We start from the raw sequence: 23124 nt of genomic DNA, 5'->3' as shown, positions 1-23124 counted from the left end.
TGCATCCAGGTTAAAACTAAATATGTATTGATGGGCAGGAAGAACCATTTTATGCAGTGATAGCTTCAATACTGTATTTCTAGTGCAAGATTATCAAATCTAAAACGTTCTTCAGGAATCTGTTTTTGTTTTCACATCTAAATGATGACATTTAGACCAGACCAGACCTCAGCCTGGAAACCACTGCTGCTTCCTTACAACTGTCTCATTCGTCTGTCTCACAACTGCTCCGGTGTACAGCCCATGATTATCTTGGGAATTTTGGAACGCACATAGACGCTCTCACATTAGTTGATTTTCCTGTTACTGAAATACAAATTTCCTGCAGCCATTTCCACAGCTAAGTCTTTTTTTTTTTTATCTGTCCACCTGTAGCATCGTGCTGCTTGAAGTTACCTTTTCTTATTTTTGGTATTTTGCGTTTCTCTGTTGTGTAATCCTGAGCATCTTCACCTCACCATGTGCTTTCAGCCTCTCTAAATGACCGTTAAAGGGGAGTTTGTTTAATTTATGAACTGGGGATTAGCGATCGCAGATAATCTTGAGACGCCTCCCGGCGTTCTGCAAGTCAACCATTACCTCTGATGGTTTTTGTAATGAGGTGTCGTTCAAATCAGCACACGCTTTCAACGAACAGCAAAGTTAGAAATGCTTTTTTTTTTTTTTTTTTTAAAGTAGAACGACATTTAGTTTAAACTGATTTGACTTCAGAGTTTCTATCTTTAAACTCCAAAGTGCCTCATCTTGAGTTATTAAAGTCTCGCCTCCTTAGTGTGAGAGTTCTGTCAATCTATCATGGATTTGTTCAATAATGACATTCAATCTTTTGAGCTGTCGGTTTATGAACAGTTTATGCACAAAGTGTTATCTAGTCAGAGATTCAGATTGCACCCCATTTTGCAAACAATTTTTGTAGAACACTGAAGGTTTGAAATGAGCGTAGTTTTTTTTTTTTTTTTTTCCATTCAACTTTGCATATTGTATAAAAATGTTCTCACTGTTTGGCACGAAGGTTTGCAGGAGCAGCTGTAAGCCTGAGGCGCTGGTTTCTCAGGTCGTCTGTCTAGTCGGGCCGTTTTTCTCTCAAAGAATTCAACTTAGCCACAGACATTTCCTTTTTTTTTTTGTGATACAGCTGTTAGGGTTTGTAAAGAGAAAGTTTAGATATTATTGTCATGTCTCAAAATACTTTTCACGAATGTCTTTAGACGTGTCTCACTCCAAGATGAATGATTAGACACCGGCGGGAAAGGTCAAGCTAACTGCAGCTTCACTGTGTATAATACAAACTGTCAGGAGAAAGTAAGTGTTTACTACAGAAAGGCTGAACAGACCTGCAATCACACATCTTTGCTTTTATGGCAAATCGATAAATCTGCAGAGTGTCTTTATGAGTGTCTTTTTATTCTGAGAGCGTCTTTCATGTTTTATAAAGCAGATGTTCTCGCTCTTTGTGTTTAGTGATGTTTTGCTTTGAGAATACTGATGGAGACATGCAGAGGAGAGATTTGCATGAGTGGGATGATTCACGAAAGCAAACGGGAGTTAAGCTGAGCGTCAGGAAAGATCAGTGGTGGAAGGGTCGAAACGGGCTGAAGGGTCAGACCACGAGAAAGCACTGAGGCCAGCCGTGGCTCTGACCAGAAGACAGAAAGCTGAACTAATGATGGGAGAGATAAAGAAGCTGAGATTTTCGCGGGGGTGGAGGACAGTGAGATAGAGCACACTGGAGAAACGTGATCTGCTGCAATAACACCGAACACACTGAAAGAGGAAGAATGCAAGACTGAAATCACCAATAACAATCATTTATGAATAATTTCTTACATCATTCAGCCCATAAACACCATCCCTGATAACACAAAACAATTCCAAGTCGTTGTTGTGAATGTTCAGTTGGAGGTAGAAATATCTTAGAGAGAAAGGAAGCAATCGTTAAACAGCCGAATGCAACAAGATGCTGTGATGACACCTGACTAACGCAAAATTGCTTTAAAATCGAATCAAAAGAGAGATGTCTTTGTGTTGCTTAAAGCAATAGAAGTTATGTCTACTGAGAAGTTGAAGACTTCATCTCAAGAAGATTTTAAAATGCATAAAAAATGCATTAAAAAAAAAGAATTTCCAGATTAGTCCTCGAATGTGTTGTTATTGTGTCACGATGTAGCTGAACTTCTTTGGACTAAAGAGAAAAACCTTGATGTTATGCTGTGATTTTACTGCAGCGGCTGCATTGAGATCAAATCCTGTTTTCCTCTTGACTCGAGTTTGACGGGACTGATTTGTTCCTGTGAGGGTCACATTAAACCGTATTTTCACAGCAGCTTTGTTTGTGTGCTGCTGCATGTGTGAAACAAGCATCTGCATGAATCCAGTAAGCGCCATGACACCGATTTCTCTAAAAACCCACACCTAACTTTTTCGAGATGACTTCCTTGTGCTCCACGGACTGAGATTAGATGCACGTCACGCTCCATGTTCGTTCTGATGTTTCCTCTTAAAACTGGGAGCTCTGAATTGTGTAACCCTCATACTGTCTGAGGGGCCAGATAAATGACTTTAGAGCTGAACTTCATGTAGAGTGTCCATCAGTGTTATTTAATCGTTTTGCTCTCTTCAATAGAGAACACAAATCAGACGGAAAGAACGCTGTGAGCAACCGAACACTCTGAGGAGCATTCAGAGAACGGACAATGAGCGAGTCCATTAGAGAGGACTGTCTTTATCCGTCGTGTCTTGGCGTTCGCAGGTTCGACCTGAGAAGATGGAAACTCTGCGGTGCGCCGGACAGACTTTTGTGTATCGCTCCTCGTCTTTGTACAAACCCAAGGACAACTGTCAGGGAATCAGCCTGAGAGCCGTGTGGGCTGTGAAGGCCTCTCTGGAAGGACAACAATCGCAACGTGACTTCATACGTCCGAGTCCTGAGGCAGAACAGCCACGAGCAGCCAGTCAGTGGCGGCAGGAGCGCAAGTCTGCATCAAAGGTTTCGTGACCTAATGAAGCCAGAATCAAGCTCCCGGTTGTAATTCAAAGTGCCACGTCTGGAAGAAAGCAAGCGCAGCTTATTAATCATTTAACATTAGCCCCGCTGTGAAGTTTCTTGCTGCCTGAAAGAGTTTCGCTGGTAGCTGCAGGCAAGATTTTGAGGAAAGTCTGCTCAATGAGCGGAGCAAGCGGGGTCAAAGCGCACTGCCGCTTGCCATCTGAGGGCTGCAGACGGGGAGTTACTGCTCCCGCATGGATGTCACAGCAAAGTCAACATGCAAATCAAGATAGCAGACTGTTTGCCGATGCTCTCCATTCAGCACGAGTGCCAAGCAACAAATCTGCGAGGAGGAGGAATGCTGAAGCTCTAATTGATGTCAAAGGTTCACAATTGCGAATGTGGTGGGGACGAAAGGAAGAAAGAGACAGAAAACCTTTTTCTTTAAACAACACTCCTGTTATTTCCAGACATTTGACTTTCTCAAGTTCTATTTACACACAAACAGCAGAGATGAAAAACTGCTTTCCTTTCAGATGAGGTAAAAAAAAAAAAATGCAGGAAGGCTCTGAGAATTAGTTGTTGCTCTTGTTGAAATAAACCAATTCGGCAAGGTGCAGCAGCGCTCTGACCTGTAAGCTCACAAGACCTGGCATTGAATCTCGCCCGAGGGCTTTTTGTGTCGGGTTTACATGTTCTCCTTAAAAAGAAAACAAGCAAACAAGCAGAATATGCATGTTAGCCTTTTGTGGCTGTCTTGTCTTACTGTGGCTTTTCCACTCCAGGATCTACTGTGCCTCTCGTTCCATTTTCTGAATAGTACAAAGGATTCACAGGTGTAACTGGAAAATAGTTACAGCCCTCCAGAAGATATTAAGTAATTTCACTATGAAAAAAATTGTTTTTACTTGTAGTTAAAGCATAAATGGGAGGGAAAATATGTTCAAAGAGACTCCAAATTGAGCTTTTATAACTAGAAGTGGACAATCATTCCTTATGCTGACAGAAAGTCCCAGTGGGACACTTAATCCCAAATTGACTTTTTCCTCTTTCCTCTTACCAGGATCAATGATCGAAAATGGTTTCAGCGACACTTCTCACTTCTTTCAGGCTCGAAAGAGAAACCTAATGCCCTCCGTTAATCGTCCATTCTCTCTCAACAAAATACGAATATACTACAATCTGAACGTGTATTAATCAGAACGTGAGTCATCTGTCATCTGGGAATAGTAAGAACATAATGTTACGTCTATTAGTCGGCATTTGAGTAGAAAGTGTTTGGTTCTGACATGTTTTGTAACATTCTGGCGGGATCTTTGAGTATTAGTAAAATTCCCTTTTAAGAAAAAAAAAAAGTCTTGATAAAGAGGGCCAGTTGACCTTCCAACCAAAGCAGCAATTAACTGAGTTCATGATAAAGGCTTTGATGTACTTTTAGCTTTTTTTTATTTTTGACCACTACAACTGTTTTTTTTTTTCCAACTTAGAATAAAAAGACTGATCAAAACTATACCACAGGTTTAAACTATTTAAGAGAAGTAATTAAGAGACACTGGAGCATTGTTTTGCACAGCGATGTAAATTTTCCAAGGATGTGGATGAAGATTAGAAACATGACGTGTTTGAACATAACTGCAACAAAAAAAAAAAAAAAATGTGTTGAGCACAGCTTCCTGTAGTATAGCTGAATGGACGGGGCCTTCATGAGCACCTGGTTTCAGACGGTTTCTGTGTCTAGTTTCTGCACAAACTATTCTGCCTGCTGCTTTTGCTCATCACATTCATTCAATGTCCTTGTCTCCTCCTTGACTACTACTCAAAGGAAAAAAACCTCCCTGTGGCATTGTTTGGTGCGGCGAATCCTTGGTTCGGGAACGATGAGGAGCGGCACCAGATGTTTCAAGCAACAACGATTACATTTCTGAATCTATTCACCTGCAATCCTCCCAGTCCTCTGAGTCACCTGTTGAATTCGTACCGCTCGGCCTGTGCATATGTCTTTGTACAAATGTGAAAGAAAAAGTAATTGCACACCAGCGTGGGCTGACAAGAATCTGGCCTTATCAGCGTGAAAGGTTTGCATTTAAATATGCTCCACATGATGTAAGATGCTGATTTCAGAAAAGGATGCGTATGCAGTCATAAGAGTCAAAAAACCTCTTCCTAATCTTATTTATAACAGTCCGTAACTGTCTTGAAAGTGAAGAAACCAGTTGCTGCAGTCTGGGAGACGACCGTTAAGGGCCACTCATGAGGAAAATGACTGCTCATATAAGGTCGATCTTTCATCCTTTGTCCATCATGCACTTTGCGAAAAAAAAAAAAAGTCAAAATGTCGAGAATAAAGTCAAACATTCGAGACTATAATTGCCAGAACATGTGACTCCTTCAACAAAATGCATTGATCTCACTTTGATGAACTGGTGATTTTGTACTTCAGAGATTCCTTCTCTTTTAGCTAAAAAAACAGTGTAGTTATCAGTATTAGGACTTCAGAGAGCCTGTGCAGCTCTCCATCACGCTCCTTACTGACTTTCTACAGAGGAGAGTTACAGATTCACCAGAGGGATTTTTTCTATTTTATTTTCTCTCTTTTATATCGATTCTGTTTTTGACATTTTGACTTTTTTCTCCAAGTGCATGATGACAAAAAAAATAAAAAATAAAAATCCACATCGTTTTTCTTATGAGTGGCTCTAATACTTTTCTGTAAATTGCTGTCGGATGGAGGATTCAAACTGCCTATCAGTCCCCTAGATTTTTTTTTTTTTTTTTGTTTAAGATGCTCCAAGTGTTTTTTTAATGGTGGAATGCGTGCACTGCAGACTGATCATCTCAGTACCTGTTACAACATATGTCATATATCTGCACTAATACCATGCATTGCATTGGTTTTTTTTTGAGAAACCATACTGGGTCATCAAAGGTACTATTATTGTACACAAGTGTCGTGATTTTCCTTTTCCCTGGTTGTTCACGTGTGGTGGCAGCCGTTGTGCGTCAGCTCCCATAATATGCACCTGTACATGCATTTTATTGATTTAACCCATACTGAAAGAATATTGCATTGATAGTTTGCTTTTTCGTTGTCTGATATTAGTTTGGGTGTTCAAATGTGAATATTCTAATCATGACACATTTAAAAAACAAATAGTTTGTTGGTTTTCGGTTTATGAATGCTGCTTGCGTCCACTTTATGATCAGAATAAATTAGAAAGACAACACACGGACAGGATGCACCCTGGAGAGTGGAGAAAACAAGAGAATCAGGTCAGCAAGACACATAGTTAATGAGTTTATTAGGAGGCCTTGGTACACTGATACCCCGCTGCATTTATGATTTCTCTTCAATGTCAGTTTTTCTTGGCTATAGCAGCAGCTTTGTATGCAGACACATTATTATATTCTTTGTGTCAGTCTGACACATTAAACTGACACGTTGCAAATAGCACTTTTACTGTGCTTTGACCCATTTCCATGTCTTTATATTTGTAGCGCATGCTCATTATGTATGAGCATCTCTCTCTGGAAATATACATCTTTAGCCTGTAATTGTCGTGAAGCAGTAACGCGTGCAGGCTGTACATGGACACGTATGACCGGCACTCACGCATGAATCTCCTCAAGTGATTTTTCATCAGGAGGACTCTGTGAAATTGCTCCCTGTACTCAAAGAGGACTGCAAGGCTTGTTTCTGTCAGACAGACGTGTCTGGGTTTTGTTTTGTTGGTTTTTTTTTTTTTTTGTTTTGTTTTTTTTCTTCCTGGAACAGAATCCAAAACAGGATAAGCCATCTGTTGTGTGAGAGGCTGTTCTTCCCATTGTTTTTCACTTGACAAGAAAACAGTCCAATTATAGAAGGAGTTCGGGAATTATCCCATTACAGCTGTGAAAACTGTATGTTTTGGGCTTTTTTTTTTTTCACCAAAGTGCCACAGTTACCTGAAGAAGGGCACTGGCCTAGTTTTTCAAACAATTTTTGCTCTGGAATCTCGCTTTTTTTTTTCTTTTTTTTTTTTCTTTCCTATTCGTAACTGGAAGATGCAGGTTCCCTTGGTAACCAGCCAGCTTAATACCAACATCAGAGCCAACAGAGAAACCTGTTGGGTGAATCTGTCACTCTGATTGGAGGTATAATTACTGCCGGAGTGGCACACAATAGAGCAAACTGCATTAGTGATATTTGAACCGCGTGGGCAGCTGAAGATGCTTATCCATGTTCAAGATTTAAAGGTTGCAAAAGGGCAAAAACGTGGACCCGCCTTTGTTGGGCTGACCGCCTCGCGTTCATGACGCTGACTGCAGGGGAGATTAACTTTCTCCATGTGTCGCTAAACTCTTTTGTGCTCTCATTTTATTGAATGTCACAGTCAACACGTTGGGCTCACAAGACAGCTCACAAGTGGTACAGCAAAAACACACACCGAGAAAACAGCGGCAAGTTTCCATGTCTGTCTGATTTCTAGATATCCTCGATTTTACTGCTTGTGATAAATCGTGTATCGTCTTTGTGTTTACTCTCTTTTTAAATCCTGTATTTAAGGACTTTGTTGTGTATTTATGTGTGTGGTTGGAAGGAAAAGCAAACTCACTGTGAAATGTATACCTTACTTATTTTAGAGATTTATCCTATTAGAGACTGTGTTGAAAGGAAAACACATTCAGACTGACTCACAGTATTTACAGGTTAGTGATCCTAACCTATGAATGAATAATAATGTCAGTTAGCAAAAAATGGGCACATAAAATAGAACTGAATGGTTAAGAAAGTGTGTTTGAAATGGAGAATGTCAAAGCTTGGAAAATAGACATTTTTTTTGTTTGGAGAAACTCACTTTCATGCTCATACGTTTCCACATCTCAGGTATTTTAGCTTAGAGCACGGACTGGCCACAGGAAAAAAACATGTAACGACTTGTTATTACGCTATTTTTCATTTGTTACTTTAATATGCATCACTCTAAAAGAAAAAGAAAAAGGACTATTTTCCAAGCAGTCAGAATTGTCGCGTTTCTCAGCAGGATCGGTCACATGTTGATGTCTTTGTGCATCGTGACCATGCCGTGTGGCGCTTCCTCCACTCGCCTCCCCCTCAGAACCACCGTCAGGATATTCTGGAGGGCGCGAGAAATTCTCAGCAGGACTTCCTTCAGTCCGGCTCTGTACTCCCTGCGGATGAGGCAGTAGAGGACGGGGTTCAGACAGCTGTTGGCGTGAGCCAGACACACGGTCAGGGGGAAGGCGTAGGCCTGGGCGTTGTAGAAGGCCTTGCTGAAGGGCACCAAGTCAAATTTGATGAGCACACCCCACAGCGTGAGAGCCTGGTTGGGCAGCCAGCAGATGAAGAAGGACAGGACCACGATGGTGACCGAGCGGGTCACTTTGGAGCGGCGGCGGTGGCGTCCTCGTTCGCACTCTGACCTCTCCGTGACGCTCTCGCTGACCGCGCTGCCGACGACGCGCCGGCTCAGGATGAACCTCAGCAGGAGCAGGTAGCACACCGAGATGACGATCAAGGGAACTACGAATCCCAGAAGGACCTTCTGTGTTTGATAGAGTCCCAGCAGGACCTGTGGATCCCAGTGACCTGAGTCAGAGTCGGAGAATCGAACCAGACACAGCTCGTCATCTGCAGATACCTGCAAACGCAGCAAAGAGATCAGGCTGTGCGAATAAAAACAGAAGGCTCTTTCATAAAAGAAGCAGGTTTGCTGGATGAGTCTCAATTCAACAAACCTGGACTGTTGTGGAATAGAAAGCGTGAGGCAGCGTCGCCACCAGAGACACCACCCAGATGGTTAAGCTGGCCCACTTCGCTCGAGCCGTGGCCATCCTCGGGCTTCCCATCTTCAGGGACGTGATCAGGGAGTGGTAGCGGGTCACGCTCATGGCCGTGAGGAAGAAGACGCTTGCATACATGTTCATGGTGGTGACCGAGCTGACGATCTTGCACATAACCCGGCCGAAAGGCCAGCGGAAGTCCAGCACCGTGTCCACGGCCCAGAAAGGCAGGGTGAGCACGAACTGGAGGTCTGTCAGAGCCAGGCTCATCACAAAGCAGTCAATGGAGGAATGGTGATGACGCCTGCGGCGGGAGTGAAGGAGGAAGAGAGCCAGGAGGTTCCCCACCAGCCCCAGGACACACACCACCAGATACACCATGGCGATGAGAACCCGGACCTGCCAACAGCATCAACAGCATTCCTTTCATTCTTGTTTTTTAAGCAGACAAAATAATGATGAAGAGATCAATTTATAATTATCATTAAAAAAAAACAACAACTTTCACTGGATATTTATTGTTAATACTTAATGCAGGGTGCTGTCAAATGTATTATTCCTCTCCAGGAGGATCTGCATTAAAAGTTAAACCCACCGCCAGGTTCGCGCTGTCCCCATGCAGATCCAGAGAGGACTCTTTGGACAGGATGTGAAGCCAGCAGTTCAGTGACAAGTTAAAAGCGGGCAGGTGGGAGGCTGCTTCTTTTGGGCTGACAAGTTCGGAGATGTCGTTGTCTTCTCCTCCGCACACGTTGAGAGCGGCCACAGGTCCGGAGGAGCTGCTGTTGCTCTGCATGACCGCGCACACGAGCAGCCGCGTTCAGTCTGTCAAGCAAGTTTCCAGGTTCTCCTTTTCCCGCAGGACTAACTTCCAGAGACTGGATGCAAGAAATTGGTTTGAAAAATCTTCATCCTTCCTGCCTTGTGAATATTGTTAAAAGTCCCAGCGGCAGCTCACAGGTGCGTAAAGCGCGTCTTTCTGCGCATTTTGATAGTTTTTCCAAGAGAAGATTTTGGAGGATTCTGAATTTAAAAAAAAGATTAATCCGGATCATTTTTCACTTCAGCCAGAAGTCTGTCATGATGCAGCTGCCTCTTTCTCACTGAAGCTGACTGACAGCGTCCCGAGACTGGAGGCTTTTATATTGACCGAGGCGCTCCCTCGCCGCTGGATGGCGCACGCTGGGCGCACTAATGGACGCGTCAGTTCATCCACTGTGCGTGAACAGGTGCATAAAGTGCCGTCTATTTACTCTGATGGAAAGCAAGCAGTGAAGTCTCTTTTTCTTTTTTTTTTTTAAGGCGATTTCCTTCAAAGCTCCAAACATAATTGTGCGTAACCAACGCAGAAAACAATCTGTACATGTGGTGATGATGAATTGTGTGTTTTCATATATTTTATTTATTTATTTATTTATTTATTTATTTTTGTCCCTGGTGGGTCATTGGATTGTGCGTTTAGCTGCTTTACATGCTCCACTTTTTATGCTGTTTCCCCTTTTATGGAGAAAGTCAATCGCCCCCTTTTGATGTACAAATACAGCCTTCAATGTGAACTATAAGTAAATTATAGAGCATGATGCAATCAGGAAGGCCCCCTCTCCTACGAGGGCTGAATTTTCATCTGAAATGATGCACATCAGACGAATGGCGGATTAGATGTCAGGCAACTTTCATTCTTTGAGAAGGTGCCAAAGAAGATGTGCGCGTGCGTGCGTGCGTGCGTGCGTCTCATTTGCATTTCTTGTGGGTCACTGTTGGTGTTCACTCAGTACGTTGCTGTGAATTCCTGCATGTGAAAACAATAAAAAAGACCAGGTTAGAGGAAACTGAAGCAAGCGGCCTGAGTTTGATCAGTTCATTGATTTATCAGCCTCACAAACTGAACTGAATTTGGTAAAATGTTATTCTTATAGCCTACCTGTTTCTACACCTGACCCAATTTGCATCAGACACAGATTCAGACACAGATTCTAATTAAAGCACACGTTTTGCAGAGCACGTCAACCAAGGTTTCCATTAAAATAGACTTTCCTATGTTCATTTGAGTCACAAGTAAATGTCCAAGCTGTGACTGCAGGATTATCACTGCTCTACTCAAATATTCATGAAACCCCAAGCTAGCCTTGTAAAATTATCTGCATTAATGATCATTGCCAGCAGTGGCCTCTTTCCAACCTCAAGCAGCACCTCTGCTCAACTGTGATGGGATTAATATTGGATTTCTACCTTCCCCTACAACTCAATCGCATAGCTGCAATATCAATTATTCATTTCGGCTCAAAGCAGCGGGATGTAGTATTTTTGGATCATGTTAGCTGAAATCAATCTATTCTTTAAAAAGTTTCACCCATGAATACTTTGCTGTAGGACGGGCATGGTAGAAGTAGTGCTATCTTCCAAGTCAAAAACCCATATTGACCCAACTAAGCATAAATAAGTAAACACATAAACACAAATCAAACAGCCAAACTCTCAGAATCACATTTATTGATTATGTGTGGTCAACATGGTAAGTGGTAAGTGGTATAATGATGTTTATTTCCTCCGCTGCAGCTTTGGGGTCAATGTAACACACTGAAATGAAATGGCTTTGGATTTTTACAGATTTTACCACACAGTCAGTGGCAACTTCAATTGGTTTAGGATGTTACTTAAAGATAAAGCGGGTCAACAGTTCATTTTCAAGGAGGCATGTTTGTCAAATTGATTCAAATAACTGTCATCATCCATCCACCCATCCATCCATCCATCCATGTAAAACTCACTCAACATGCACATCCCACACAGAAAGGCCTCATTCTGACAACAAAACACAATTTTCTTGCAGATTATTCATTCAGCAACAGTCAAACTGTCAATATGACCCAAAAAGATGAACCGCACAGTGACTCTGAGGGAAATTTCAGCTTTGGAGAGGATGTGAAGCCAGCAGTTCAGTGCCAGGTTAAAAGCAGGCAGGTGGGAGGGGGGCTGTTTCTTTCGAGGCGACATTTTGGGAAATGTCATTCTCTTCTTGTCCACACACACACACACACACACACACACACACACACAGAGCGGCCGCAGGTCTGCAGCAGCTGCTGTTTCTCTGCACGGTCAAGCACATGAGCAACTATGTTTTTGAACTCCAGCACCAAAATCTTGTTGCAGACTGTGAAAATATTCATTCATTCTCAAATCCGCTTATCCTTTTCAGGGTCGTGAGTTGCTGGAGCCAATCCCAGCTTCTTATGAGCAGGGGCAGGATTCACCCTGGACCCTGTCTGTCGCACATCAAACCCATCGGGACGAAAAAGCACAGTTTACTCAATTCTTTATGTTTATTTACAAATATTTTTCCTTCACCAATACACATGATTTATGAATCAACACCTGAAAGAAGGATAAGAACTTCCAAGTGTTTCCATTTATCTTCAGTTCACTATTACTGACAAAACTCAACTTTGTATCTATCCAAATCTAATCGTATCAATCAAGTTTCTTACATGTCTTGCACCACTTCATATTACAGACATCTTGTAATATATGTATATAAACTTACACTTGAGACATTGAACCTTGTATATCAAGACAGTTTTAACAGTTTTTTCTTAAACTCATGTTTGAAAAGTCACACTTTCGGTCTGCTTTGTCAGCATTGCACTGAACTGTTCAAAAATTGAGGAACTCCTCCTTGTTTCAGGCCATGTAGGATACAAAACTGAAAATACATTCGAGCTGTTTTATGGGGGACTCATGTATAAATAATCCACCAACAGTATAATCAGCACACAATCCAGCAGGTCTGAGAAACTCTCCTTTCTCGAATACAAACGTACATCCTCAGTGGAAAACTGCCTCATCAACTCCTGCTCCAAACAGAACATTTCCGTCAGGAACGTCTTTCAACTAAATGTTTGCATGCTGGAGCACCGCCGCAATACTTCTCTCAGCCTCTGTAGTGGGAGACAGAAACCAAAAAGCAATTAATCTGCTCATTTGGATGCTGCACCTGCTACATGTCTTGTTGGAATCAATGATCGTCCCGGAGCCTGTGATCCCGGCGGTGAGTGGAGGAGAGGCCTGCAGCGGGGAGATTCGTCCAGGGCCAGAGCTTCACTGTCAGGCTGCGCAGGGCTTCAAAGCCCCCGGAGATGGAGAGCGGAGGCAGAGGAGGAGGGACGTCTCGCACTTCATCCACTGCCTGCAGCGAGCGGGATGACACTGAGAGGGAGAGAAATGGTGGAGAGGAGTGAGTGTGTGTGCCTGTGTGTGTGTGTGTGTGTGTGTGTGTGCGTGTGTGTGTGTGTGTGTGTGTGTGCGTTTGTGAGGAACATGGGAGATGATCGCGTGAACACTCCGCTGACCTTTAGCCTTGGCGTATTCTGCCTGATTGAGTTGGCTGTTAGGGTCTGGCTGCAGGTTTGAGGAAATGAGCAGAGAGAACGAGAGGAGCAGGACCTGCACATAAATGCAAACGACGGGACAAAAGCAGGCAGATCAGAAGCAAGATCAGAAGAAAATGATGGAAACCATAGAGACAAGAAGAGAGCAGCTATTACATATAAGCCAGAAAGAAAAATTGAACACAGACGATGGATAAAATCAAACATATGACTCAAACATATAGTCACAGGAGGGATGCAGACAGGTTTTTAATGATGTACCTGGGCAATATGCAGTTCATTATTGATCAGCTATATGTTTTATCAATGATTTAGCTGGTAAGAATAAGCTGTCTGTCAAAAAAAAAAAAAAGAACCTCTCAAGGCTACAAATGAACTTTATGCTTTCCAGTACGTCTCACCAGGATGCATGTTCCTCTGTGTGCTGACTTGCTGGAGCTATTAGGGAGGAGAGCCTGAAGCTGGCTGAGCCGCTCCAGCAGAGCGCTGCAACACAAACACAAACAACAAGAAGATGAAAGAGATTTCTCTCAAAAAGGGCCACATGCGAAATGCAGGCATCATTTGGTTTTCAGCATGAGCGATCTGTGACGACTGAGCAGAAAAGGAACGGCAGCAGGTTCAGGGGTAATGTGCCGGTGTCCGTCTTTCCGCGGCATTGGAATTCACTTTCTCACAGATCCTCGCCAGGAGGCAAAATCACATAATGAAGTGGCAAAAATCACGTGAGAGCAGAGTCAGAAAGCACAATGCGAAGTTTAACAATCCATATGGTTTTGTATCCAGGCAGTTTTACACTTGAATTCCATGGTACTGGGGAATAATCAAGAAAGACTTTTTTTCTTTTACCTTTTGAAATGGACAGGCATAAATATTTGTGAATACTTTTCTCAAGGCTTTTTTTTTTTTTCATGCAATTCATGGTCACATTTCAAACACATTAAATGCGTATTTTAAAAGCAATTAAGCTGGTTGGAATGTGTGATAGTTTTTCATATCGTTAAACAGAGGCAGGAGTCACCAGAGCTGCATATTTCCTCAAAACACTTTTCACTCACATTTACATTTCAATCGCACCCTGAATTCCATATATAGGGCAAGCTTCAAGTTTCTGAATGACACAATTTGAAGCATTATTCATGAGGTTCAATAAACACATACATTTAGACACTTCCAGCATTAAAAAAAAATACGGCTTGGACTAAAACCCTCTAAAAATAAACTATCTACTTTAGATAAGATTGTCGCAAAAAAAAAAATATTTATATGACGCAACATAGCAGCTTTGAGTGCTTCAAAAAAGAATGTCAAAAAAAAGCAAAAAGAATAAATAAACACAGGATGAGATTTGTATGAGAGGATAAGAATCTATACACCTGTAAGAGCTCCTCAACAAACCTCCGATCCCGGGAAAAAAATCATGTGTATTCTTTGTTGACAATTGTTGGGATCCGTGGAGGTCAGGGCGATAATTATACCTGCTGCTAGACTGGTTTTATGCAACAGTATAATTTATCTTCATGGTATTTATGCTCTATAGTCCTAGGAATGGTGTAAATACATGATGGATGGATGGATGGATGGATGGATGGATGGATTGAAAGGAACGTAGGGATGTGTGCACACAGAGAGCTAGAACTCCAGGTAACATACTATTAAAGGCAATACTTCATGAGTTCTCGGGATTTAATGTTGCTATTAGCACCCAATCAATAAGCTAATCCACAGAAGAGCTGCTGTTTTAATTGTTAGAAAATCAGTACGCTTACGCTCACTGGAATGCAATTATTCCTGCGCAGTCATTCCACTTGAGTCTCTATAGTGACTGTAATTATTATCTACACTGTTGTGTGTGCATTTTTTTGTTCTCAATTGTTGTGGCAACAATAGTGCCTTTGTCTGTTTTAACACACACGTGTACAATAAATCATGGCCTATATAATATTTGAACATGGCTTTATTGATTAAACAGAGGCTGCATTTAAAAAACAAATAAATACGATATTTCTGAACATGAATTCCTCACTGAGTCTCAGTTTCTGCTCTCACTGGCTCACTTGAAGACTCACTTGTTGGTCTCTTCCAGCTGATGGATCTTTCTCTGCAGCTCAAGGTTGTGAGCGCTGCATGCAGACATTCTGCAGAGAGAGAGAGAGAATTCTGATGGATGACAGTCCAAGATGACAATCTTGTGATGCTGAAAAGCCTCTCCCAAGTTTTCCCACCTATATCCTTCTGTTGGCTATACCACTCGGGGTCTCCATTCACCACCCCCACCTGCAGTCTTTTGTGCTGCTAATCTGTACATTCTCTATTTTCGCCACCGTGAGTCATCCTCTATCATGACTGATAATCAAACCGCGTTGATACGCTCCGCTGGAAGCTTGATTAATTAAAGAAAGATGCTGAGTCTGCCTGGTAGGAGTGTTCATTTCATCCACAAGCAACAAATTTCCTGCTCTGATGAGATGTTGACAGCACGCCTTTACATTTTACAAAGCGCTGAAAACTAAGAACGAGCAGGCTTCAGAGACTGTTAAAAGATTTTTTGACGCAGTCAATTTCTCATCAATCTTTAACAAAAGGTCAAAATGTTCTGGAGATAAATTATTAAAATGAAAGTATATTGATCTGCAGCTTTACAACCACATTTTCTTTGTCTATGCTACTTGATGTGCCAGCATTGCACCTCTCATATGGTAACCCCTCTGTTCTCAGAAGGTTTAAGATATTTCAGCCATGGATGAAGAATCTAAAAACAATCTGACACATAGCCAAGTGAGACTGAGGAAACAAAAGAAACCGGGGACATAGATGAACTGCCCTATCTGAGGGCTAAACTGCACGCTCTCCCACGCTGCATTGTTTGCAGAAATGTGGTGGCAGAGCCATGCTGTGGGAAGAAAGCAGGATTAACTAATCAAATAAGTAAGGCAGCCAATCATGTGGTGTACTGCACATCCTGGAGAGAGGGATGGAGGAGGAAAAAGAAATGAACTGCTTCTTAGCAAAAAACCCTCCTGCTTCTCTGCTGTCAGAGACAATATCCTCTTAAATCCTTTCCAAAAGGTTTTTGCTGCTCAGCTTTGCTGCTGGTTATGACAATAATATGTGTTTTCAAACGTAATGACCCAGATGAGGCACAAAAAGCTGAAGTGTCAGGTAAAAACCTTTCACTTCATCTAATACACGACAACACTCATAATTGAGAAATTAGGTCATTTAGTTCATTTTGGGAAAATGTGCACCACTTATATTTTTCAAGTTTAATCAGTGGATCATTTTCTCCTCTCAAAATAATGTATATGTATAAGAAATTGAATCAAGATTGACTTAAAGACTGTGAGGAAAAAAGAATGGTAAATAATTGAGAGAACAACGTTTCCGGAGAGCTGGAGTGAAGTGGAGAGAGCAGTTATTTTCAGAGGAGTTATTTTCATTCACACACAGCAGATTATTTTTCAGTCACAATGATTCAGGTTCAGTTTTCCTGACATCTTCAGACAGAGTAATTATCCAGCATGGAAAACAACAGAGCCTATGGCACTGAGAGGATTTCTCAAGAGTTTCATCAGTGATGGAAAACACTGTTAAGTATAAGTCATGTCTGAGTACAAATTGATTTTTTTCCATGAGTTTTCATCTGGTTGTGTTGTATTCCACACAAATTTCCTCCAGATATGACTCCCATAACTGTTTTCCAGCCTTGCGTTTCCAGAATTGACATTACCGTGGCATTAAGGTGTTATTTTCATAGCACTCTGTCAACAAGTCTTTCCAGTACAGTTTGGAGTTGTTGGGGTTTTGTGCCTTGAAACGACGGCGTGATAATTATCAACGTCGAAGTAAAACTGAACTGAGTTGATGTTATTCCATTTTCACTCTCAGTTTCTCCCCGTCTAGCAGCACAGTGTTCCATCGGCCTGATGAAAGTGTCGATGGCTCATTATTACACAGCCTCAGTTACCCAAAAACATGTTTCTAGTTATGATGAGTACACAGCAACACAAAGTATGAATCATCTTCATCTTTCCGCTGCACCTTTGTGTGCTTCTACAACGGATCACGTGATTCGCATGTTTAATTTATTTCAGTTTTTTACAGAATCTCCCGCTCTGGTGCAACCTGAGCAGTTTGGGGGTTCTGGGCATTGCCGAGGGGGCCGTCAAGACGTCAAGACCCATTGAGACCAGTGGCGTCCTGCATGTTTCAGGAATGTTTTGGCTGATTAATGAGGGTCTTGGAATAGAAAAATGAAGATGATGATGATTATGGAAGGACATTTAAGTATCCAGGTCAGTGACCCTTCAGGGGTGAAACATTAATGATGCGTATACCGTATGATAATTACCATTCAAAACAATCTAAGGTCATTTTTTGTACACTCTTTTCATGTCATAGACAATAATGAGTATGTCCTTGAAGTTGTTTCTTCTCCTTTGCCTTCAAAATGTGGAGGTTTTTTTTTTTTTTTTTTTGCACTGAATCCCCTCGATATCAATTAATTTCATTTCAGCTCTCTCAGGATTGTTCCCTTTTGAAAAAAGTTTCTGTGAGTCACAGATTTTCCTTTGTGTCGTCTGGCATGACAGCTGCTGCTTCTCCTCTCGTTGTCTTTTTACTCCAAACAGACCGTGTCCTAAATTAGTTCTATGAAGCTTTTTCTCAATGAGAAATGATTTCAGCTGACAGAAATGCTTTAATAAACCATGTGTCACAAGTGCTTAATTAACAAACTGAACCACTGATAAATGTCCCCTTCTCATCTAAGCAGCACTTTGTTAATGTCAGTTGAGTGCACGAATGCACCAAGCTCATCACAATTAGTTTCAAAGTGAAGAGGAGGCATGGCGAGGTAACGACGGCAGGATGCTGAGTGCAGCAGGTTCCTACCTTCCTTCTAGACAATCAACATACTCCCTCTTCTTCTTTCGACTCTCTTGAGCCGACCGCTTGTTGCGTATTTTCCGGCGGATCTTCTTCAAAACCCTCTCTTCAAACTGATCAAACAGGTGAAACATAAGAGAGGGAAGAAACAAGAAAGGATGGAGAGAGGGAAAAAAAGGAGATGAAAAGTAGTTTGTGAGAAGAGGGTTACGGCAAAACTGTTAGAACTGTAACTGGGGGTATTGATTTTGATTTATAGGTGTGTGGACGGTGAATGTGGGTGCTGAGAGACGCCTGCGCCACATGTGTGTATCTCGCTCGTGCACCTTGGACAGGGGGAATTTGCTGGGCAGGTTTACTCCTTCTTTTGCCAGAAGCTTCTTCTCATCCTCATTAAGAACAAGCTCCTGCAGGGCATGCTGGGGGATTCGCTGTGTCCGTGAAACAGATGGAGAGAATATTTCAGTTCCTAAAAATCAATGTGCCAAAAGTGCCCTGTTTTTTTCCCAGAGCTGTGCAGACCACTTCGAGTAGGTCTCGGGTCTGAAATTATCAAGAGACACAGCGGAGCATAGTTTGATTTAAGGTTTCATTTACTCATGATACCCAAACCGATGTTTTTTTTTTTTTTTTTCGAACTAGAAAGCGAGACAAAACTTCTATGATACTTCACAGAAATATCCAGCTGTTCTTACTTTCTGTCCCAGGTTGGATAACAGCAGGTCTTTCACTGTGAGCGCAGGTTGTACCAGACGGTTATGATTTGCAGTGAGGTGGTATGCGATTTCAGATTTCTCAATAAGGCCACCAGACGCCCAATCTGTAGATTTTGAAGTAGAAAAAAAACAAAAAACAAATGTAAATCAACAGGGCTTGACAAGTCCAAAAGATTCTTTAGATTTTTTTTAGATTTACAGCCATCACAGAATGCCACTGGGGAGGCGTTTGATCAGTGTCACATTAATACTGCCGAAGGACGACATCCTCAATCGTGCGGCCAGAGTCAACAAGGAATCCTGCAGCAGATGGTGTGGTCCCCACAGAGACCCGATCTCAGCATCATCAGTTCAGTCTGGGGATACATGAAGAGACTGAAGCAACTGAGGCCAGCTAAATCCAAATACGATCTGTGATAAATCCCCCAAGATGCTGGAAACAATCTATCTGCCAACTGGCCCGAAAAACAGTATGCAGGTGTGCACGTGAAAATAAGTGCTATCACAAAAGGCACTTGCCTTTCACACTCAGGTAGAGATTTGATTTGGCCATTTGAGAGGGGCTTCCCATCACGTCTTGTGCCTGAAACATCACATGTGACATTTTTCTGTTTAATATCGCTGCATGTTTCAGCTCCGGTGTACAAAATCAATTTTAAACCTATTTTTAGGCCACGGGGGTCACAAATCAAAAGGACCATTATTCAAAAAAGACGCTTTCCCGTTTTATCATGAATGAATGAGAAATCACACTACCTCTTATCCTGACAATTGTTCAGAAATGGAAAAAAAAAAATTCTGTGAAAGGATGATTGCCAGGTCAATAGGCCTTATTATCACACAAAAAGAGAACAAAATTTTAGAATCCACAATCTCGGGTCATGTTTGTTTCCTGGCTTTCCCGTGCCCCGGTTCACTGTCATTCACTGACATTTGTGCTCACTATCACAACGATTTGCTGTTCTATAGCTGCAGACTCCACAGATGGATCCTGCATGTTCAAAGCGACATCCGTTCTTCACTGTGTCCTGGCTGCAGATCTTCAATGGTAAATTAACATTACTGATATTTGACACTTTTTTCACTACATCTCAGAGAATTTTTACATTCATAATCAGTGATATACAATATCACAGATTTTCTTTATGATCTGAAGCGGTTATTACCAATAGGGATTTAAAACCAAAACTGTGAATCAAACCTTATGTGTTAAAAGTTCACCGACACACTGGTGCTTCAAAATCACATGACCTTTTCGTAGAAAGTGTAACAAAAGGAACAAGGAAAAAGAGAAGAAAGCTGTGTGAACACTGATCACTGCCTCCAGACGCCATGAACGTGGCAGACTGTGATGAACCTTTGTGTGTTATGTCGGACAGGAGCTGCATCCGAAAGTGGCCGATGAATAATTTTATTTGTGACATTTGCCGTGCTCAATTTGAACGTAGGTTTCTGAACAACCGTTGCTGTTTTCACGGCGGAAAAATCTCGAAAGCATGACTAGATTTGCAATGAGTCATTGTCAGCCCGGGTAATCACAGCCCCACACAGCCACACTGCCCTCTGTACTGCTGTGTGCAGCGACGGTGCAGCAGGGTTGGCTGATCTATTTGGAAAGCTCTAGTATACATTTGTATGACATGCAGAAGAAGAATACTAAAATCTGTCTAATCTAGGAAGATTTACATCACAGGTTATCTGTGTTTTAGGAGATACTGTCTCAAAAACAGTCTTTTAACATGAAAGTTGAATAATGTGTTGGAAATATCAATAGATGGTGATTGATGGCTGCCATGCAAGCTGCTTGACCCTCACTGAGAGCAATTTAGGATTCAGTGTCATGCCAAAGGAGAGTCTTATTCAAATCTAACCTTACCGAGATCAATGCATACATCAGCCATGCTTTGATTTCCTGGTGTTCGGTTCTCCAGGGATTTGGGCTGAAGAGGAGCCGGTATGTCGATGGCTGGGAAAGCTGTGCAGGCGGTGCTGTGTGGGCTGCCTAGTGTGTCTATCAGAGGCTCCTCATTGATGCCACTGTCAGTCGTGCCTGGTGACCACAGGGGGGATGCTGGCACAGAAGAGGAGTCGCTTCCATGCAGCAGGTTGCCCAAGAAGTCATCAGCAGCGTGTCTCTCTGGGCTGGGGGTCTGAGGCAGAAGAGGGTATGCGCATGTCAACACATGACACCATCCAAGCTGGAGTGACAGATTAAATCAGGTAATCGTATTCTGACGCACGAGCAAATACAAGGACATAAGCACAGCGCTCTTTTAATGTTTAATGCTCATTTGTCAGTGACTCGCTGCTGCCGGCCAGAGCTGATGCAACAGGCACAGCGTAGAATGAAAAAAAAAAAAAAAAAAGGAACTCATATACAGATGAGATTAATCTTAATCATGTATGAGAATCTCAGAATATAGTTCACACTGAGCAGCATACCAATTTGATTCAGAGTGAGATTCACTGGGTTTCTGGTCTGTTGTTTTCCCCTGAGGTTCTCGGTTCGGGAGCAAATTGTTCAGCTTGATCATCATACGTACGTCATTCATTGGGATAGTCCACAGTTGGTTGCTGTAGCAACTGGTAGATTCATCTGCGTTTTTGAGCAAGAGGTCAACGATGTCCATGTCACAGTGCACCTGAAATGAAAGCTGGTTTTTATAACAGCAGATCTCCTCAATAGCTGGGAGAGGTTACACCACCAACGGCGTGCTCCACTGAAGAATATGAACAATGACTACAGAATCTTTTTAACTCTGTCTCAGTCTCACATACAATTGAATCTAAAATAAATCACGTCCACTTTGAAGCAAGTTGTTTTTCCTTTTGATATTCTCATTGTGGATTTTTTCAACAGAAAGAGCAACTTACCTTGTCTGCAGTCAGTGTCATTCTGACATTAAAGCAGCTGATGAAATTTCAAGGAAACTCTCCAACAGAGACGGAAAAAAAAAAAAAAAGAAAGTCCCACCGCAACTAGATGACTATGTTCCAGGGAAAAACACCAGAGTGCATCTGAAGGGACAAAGTTGAAATGCTGTAACACTCAGCAGCGTTCCCTTAACCTATCTGATCACTGGCCAATCCCAGGTTATGCTGACATCTGAGAGAGCCAATTACCACCAGAGCAAATCTCACTGTTCAGTTAATTCCTTGTTTGTCACACTTAACCTAGGCTGAACTTTTCCTACCATCATGACAAACTGACATTTATTACCTGATGACTTATTTTTTATTGTATTGCTGTGAAAGGCAGGATGTACAGAAACATGTTTTGTTTGTGCGTTTGTGTTTGGAAAAGAACCTTTGTTTTGGATGTTTTGTTTGTATTTCTGTTGCCTGAAATAAACCTTCAAGCAAAAGTTTGGAGCGTGTCTGAAGAGACGTATGGATTTTCATTTATGAAAACAATCTTGATACAGTTGTTAGACTGAAACCCTGTTTGGAAGTGTACCACAGCTTCAGCTTCTGCGGTGGACAGTTTTCTGGAATATGTTTTTTCCTGAAAGTATCATTTGCCTGTCGCTGATGATAACATGTTTAGAAAACACTTCTGGGGAAGAATCTACCTGATTGCAAATTTGCACCAAAATGATTCTGTGTTTGGATCAAATGCGATGACTGTCACCAAACAGTCGGAAGCAGTTCCAAATGAGCTTGGCACCGAGAATGTTTCTTTTTATTGGACAATCATTCAAAACAAACTCCTCACTGCTTCCTTTTTGCTGGTGAGTTCTTTGGAAATGGAAATTTGTTCTTTGAGAAGAATATAAAAACTCAAAATTAAACTAAATGTTGGTCAACCCACATATGACTCTCAAATCAGACAAATTTTATTTTGAACATACTTGAAATAATCGTCTAATGTTGAGAAAATGGGTCAGAGTGTACAGTGAGGTGACTTTTTCACTTCGTCAATCAGCTACCTAAAATGATGTCTACTCTTCTTTAGCAAAATGATATAACGCCTCCCGGTTTGTTATCTTTACTGCCATAATCAGGAGCATCTGTTTCTGAGTGTACACATCATAAAGGGAGGAAAAAAAAAATTACATAATGTGTTCTTCGAGCAGTAACAGAATAGAAACTTGCACGCTCGCAAAGGCGTATCTCATTTTTATCGCAGTGTGGACGCGATTCTCTCAGTGGCAGAGCCATTGAATTCCTCTCTGGTAGAAAACCCAACAGTCCGTCTTCTGGTTTCCTGAATGAGTGTCATCAGCTCCATCCTCTCATTACTCTCTCAACTTCAAAGCATTGTTCCTCTTGTGAAGAGGCAGACTGGGCCTCTGGTAGCTCCAATAGTTGAAAGTCTTTTTTTCCCTTCAGATGATTTTTCTCTCGACGTTTTTAACTTCAGCAG

General features: G+C 41.9%; 2 protein-coding genes across 2 annotated transcripts; both read right to left on the bottom strand.

The window, feature by feature from the left end:
* Positions 1-8003: 8003 nt before the first annotated feature.
* Positions 8004-9590, bottom strand: LOC115405930 (relaxin-3 receptor 1-like). Its single transcript, XM_030115704.1, has 3 exons — positions 9363-9590; positions 8723-9166; positions 8004-8625 (listed from the first exon to the last, which is right to left on the bottom strand). The coding sequence occupies exons 1-3, from the start codon at positions 9561-9563 to the stop codon at positions 8014-8016; spliced, it is 1257 nt and encodes a 418-aa protein (XP_029971564.1). The 5' UTR covers positions 9564-9590; the 3' UTR covers positions 8004-8013.
* Positions 9591-12642: 3052 nt separating this feature from the next.
* LOC115405719 (cyclic AMP-responsive element-binding protein 3-like protein 3-A) lies at positions 12643-21653 on the bottom strand. The gene is made up of 10 exons (XM_030115400.1): positions 21633-21653; positions 21295-21400; positions 20635-20913; positions 18738-18862; positions 18369-18473; positions 18049-18155; positions 15225-15293; positions 13557-13641; positions 13117-13210; positions 12643-12973 (listed from the first exon to the last, which is right to left on the bottom strand). Exons 1-10 carry the CDS (start codon positions 21651-21653, stop codon positions 12783-12785), a joined length of 1182 nt encoding a protein of 393 aa, XP_029971260.1. The 3' UTR covers positions 12643-12782.
* Between the last annotated feature and the right edge of the window lie 1471 nt (positions 21654-23124).

Source organism: Salarias fasciatus, chromosome 18, assembly GCF_902148845.1.
Source record: "Salarias fasciatus chromosome 18, fSalaFa1.1, whole genome shotgun sequence".
Taxonomy (NCBI): domain Eukaryota; kingdom Metazoa; phylum Chordata; class Actinopteri; order Blenniiformes; family Blenniidae; genus Salarias; species Salarias fasciatus.
Note: the sequence above shows the minus strand (reverse complement) of the source record. Positions and strands in the feature narration are given on the sequence as shown.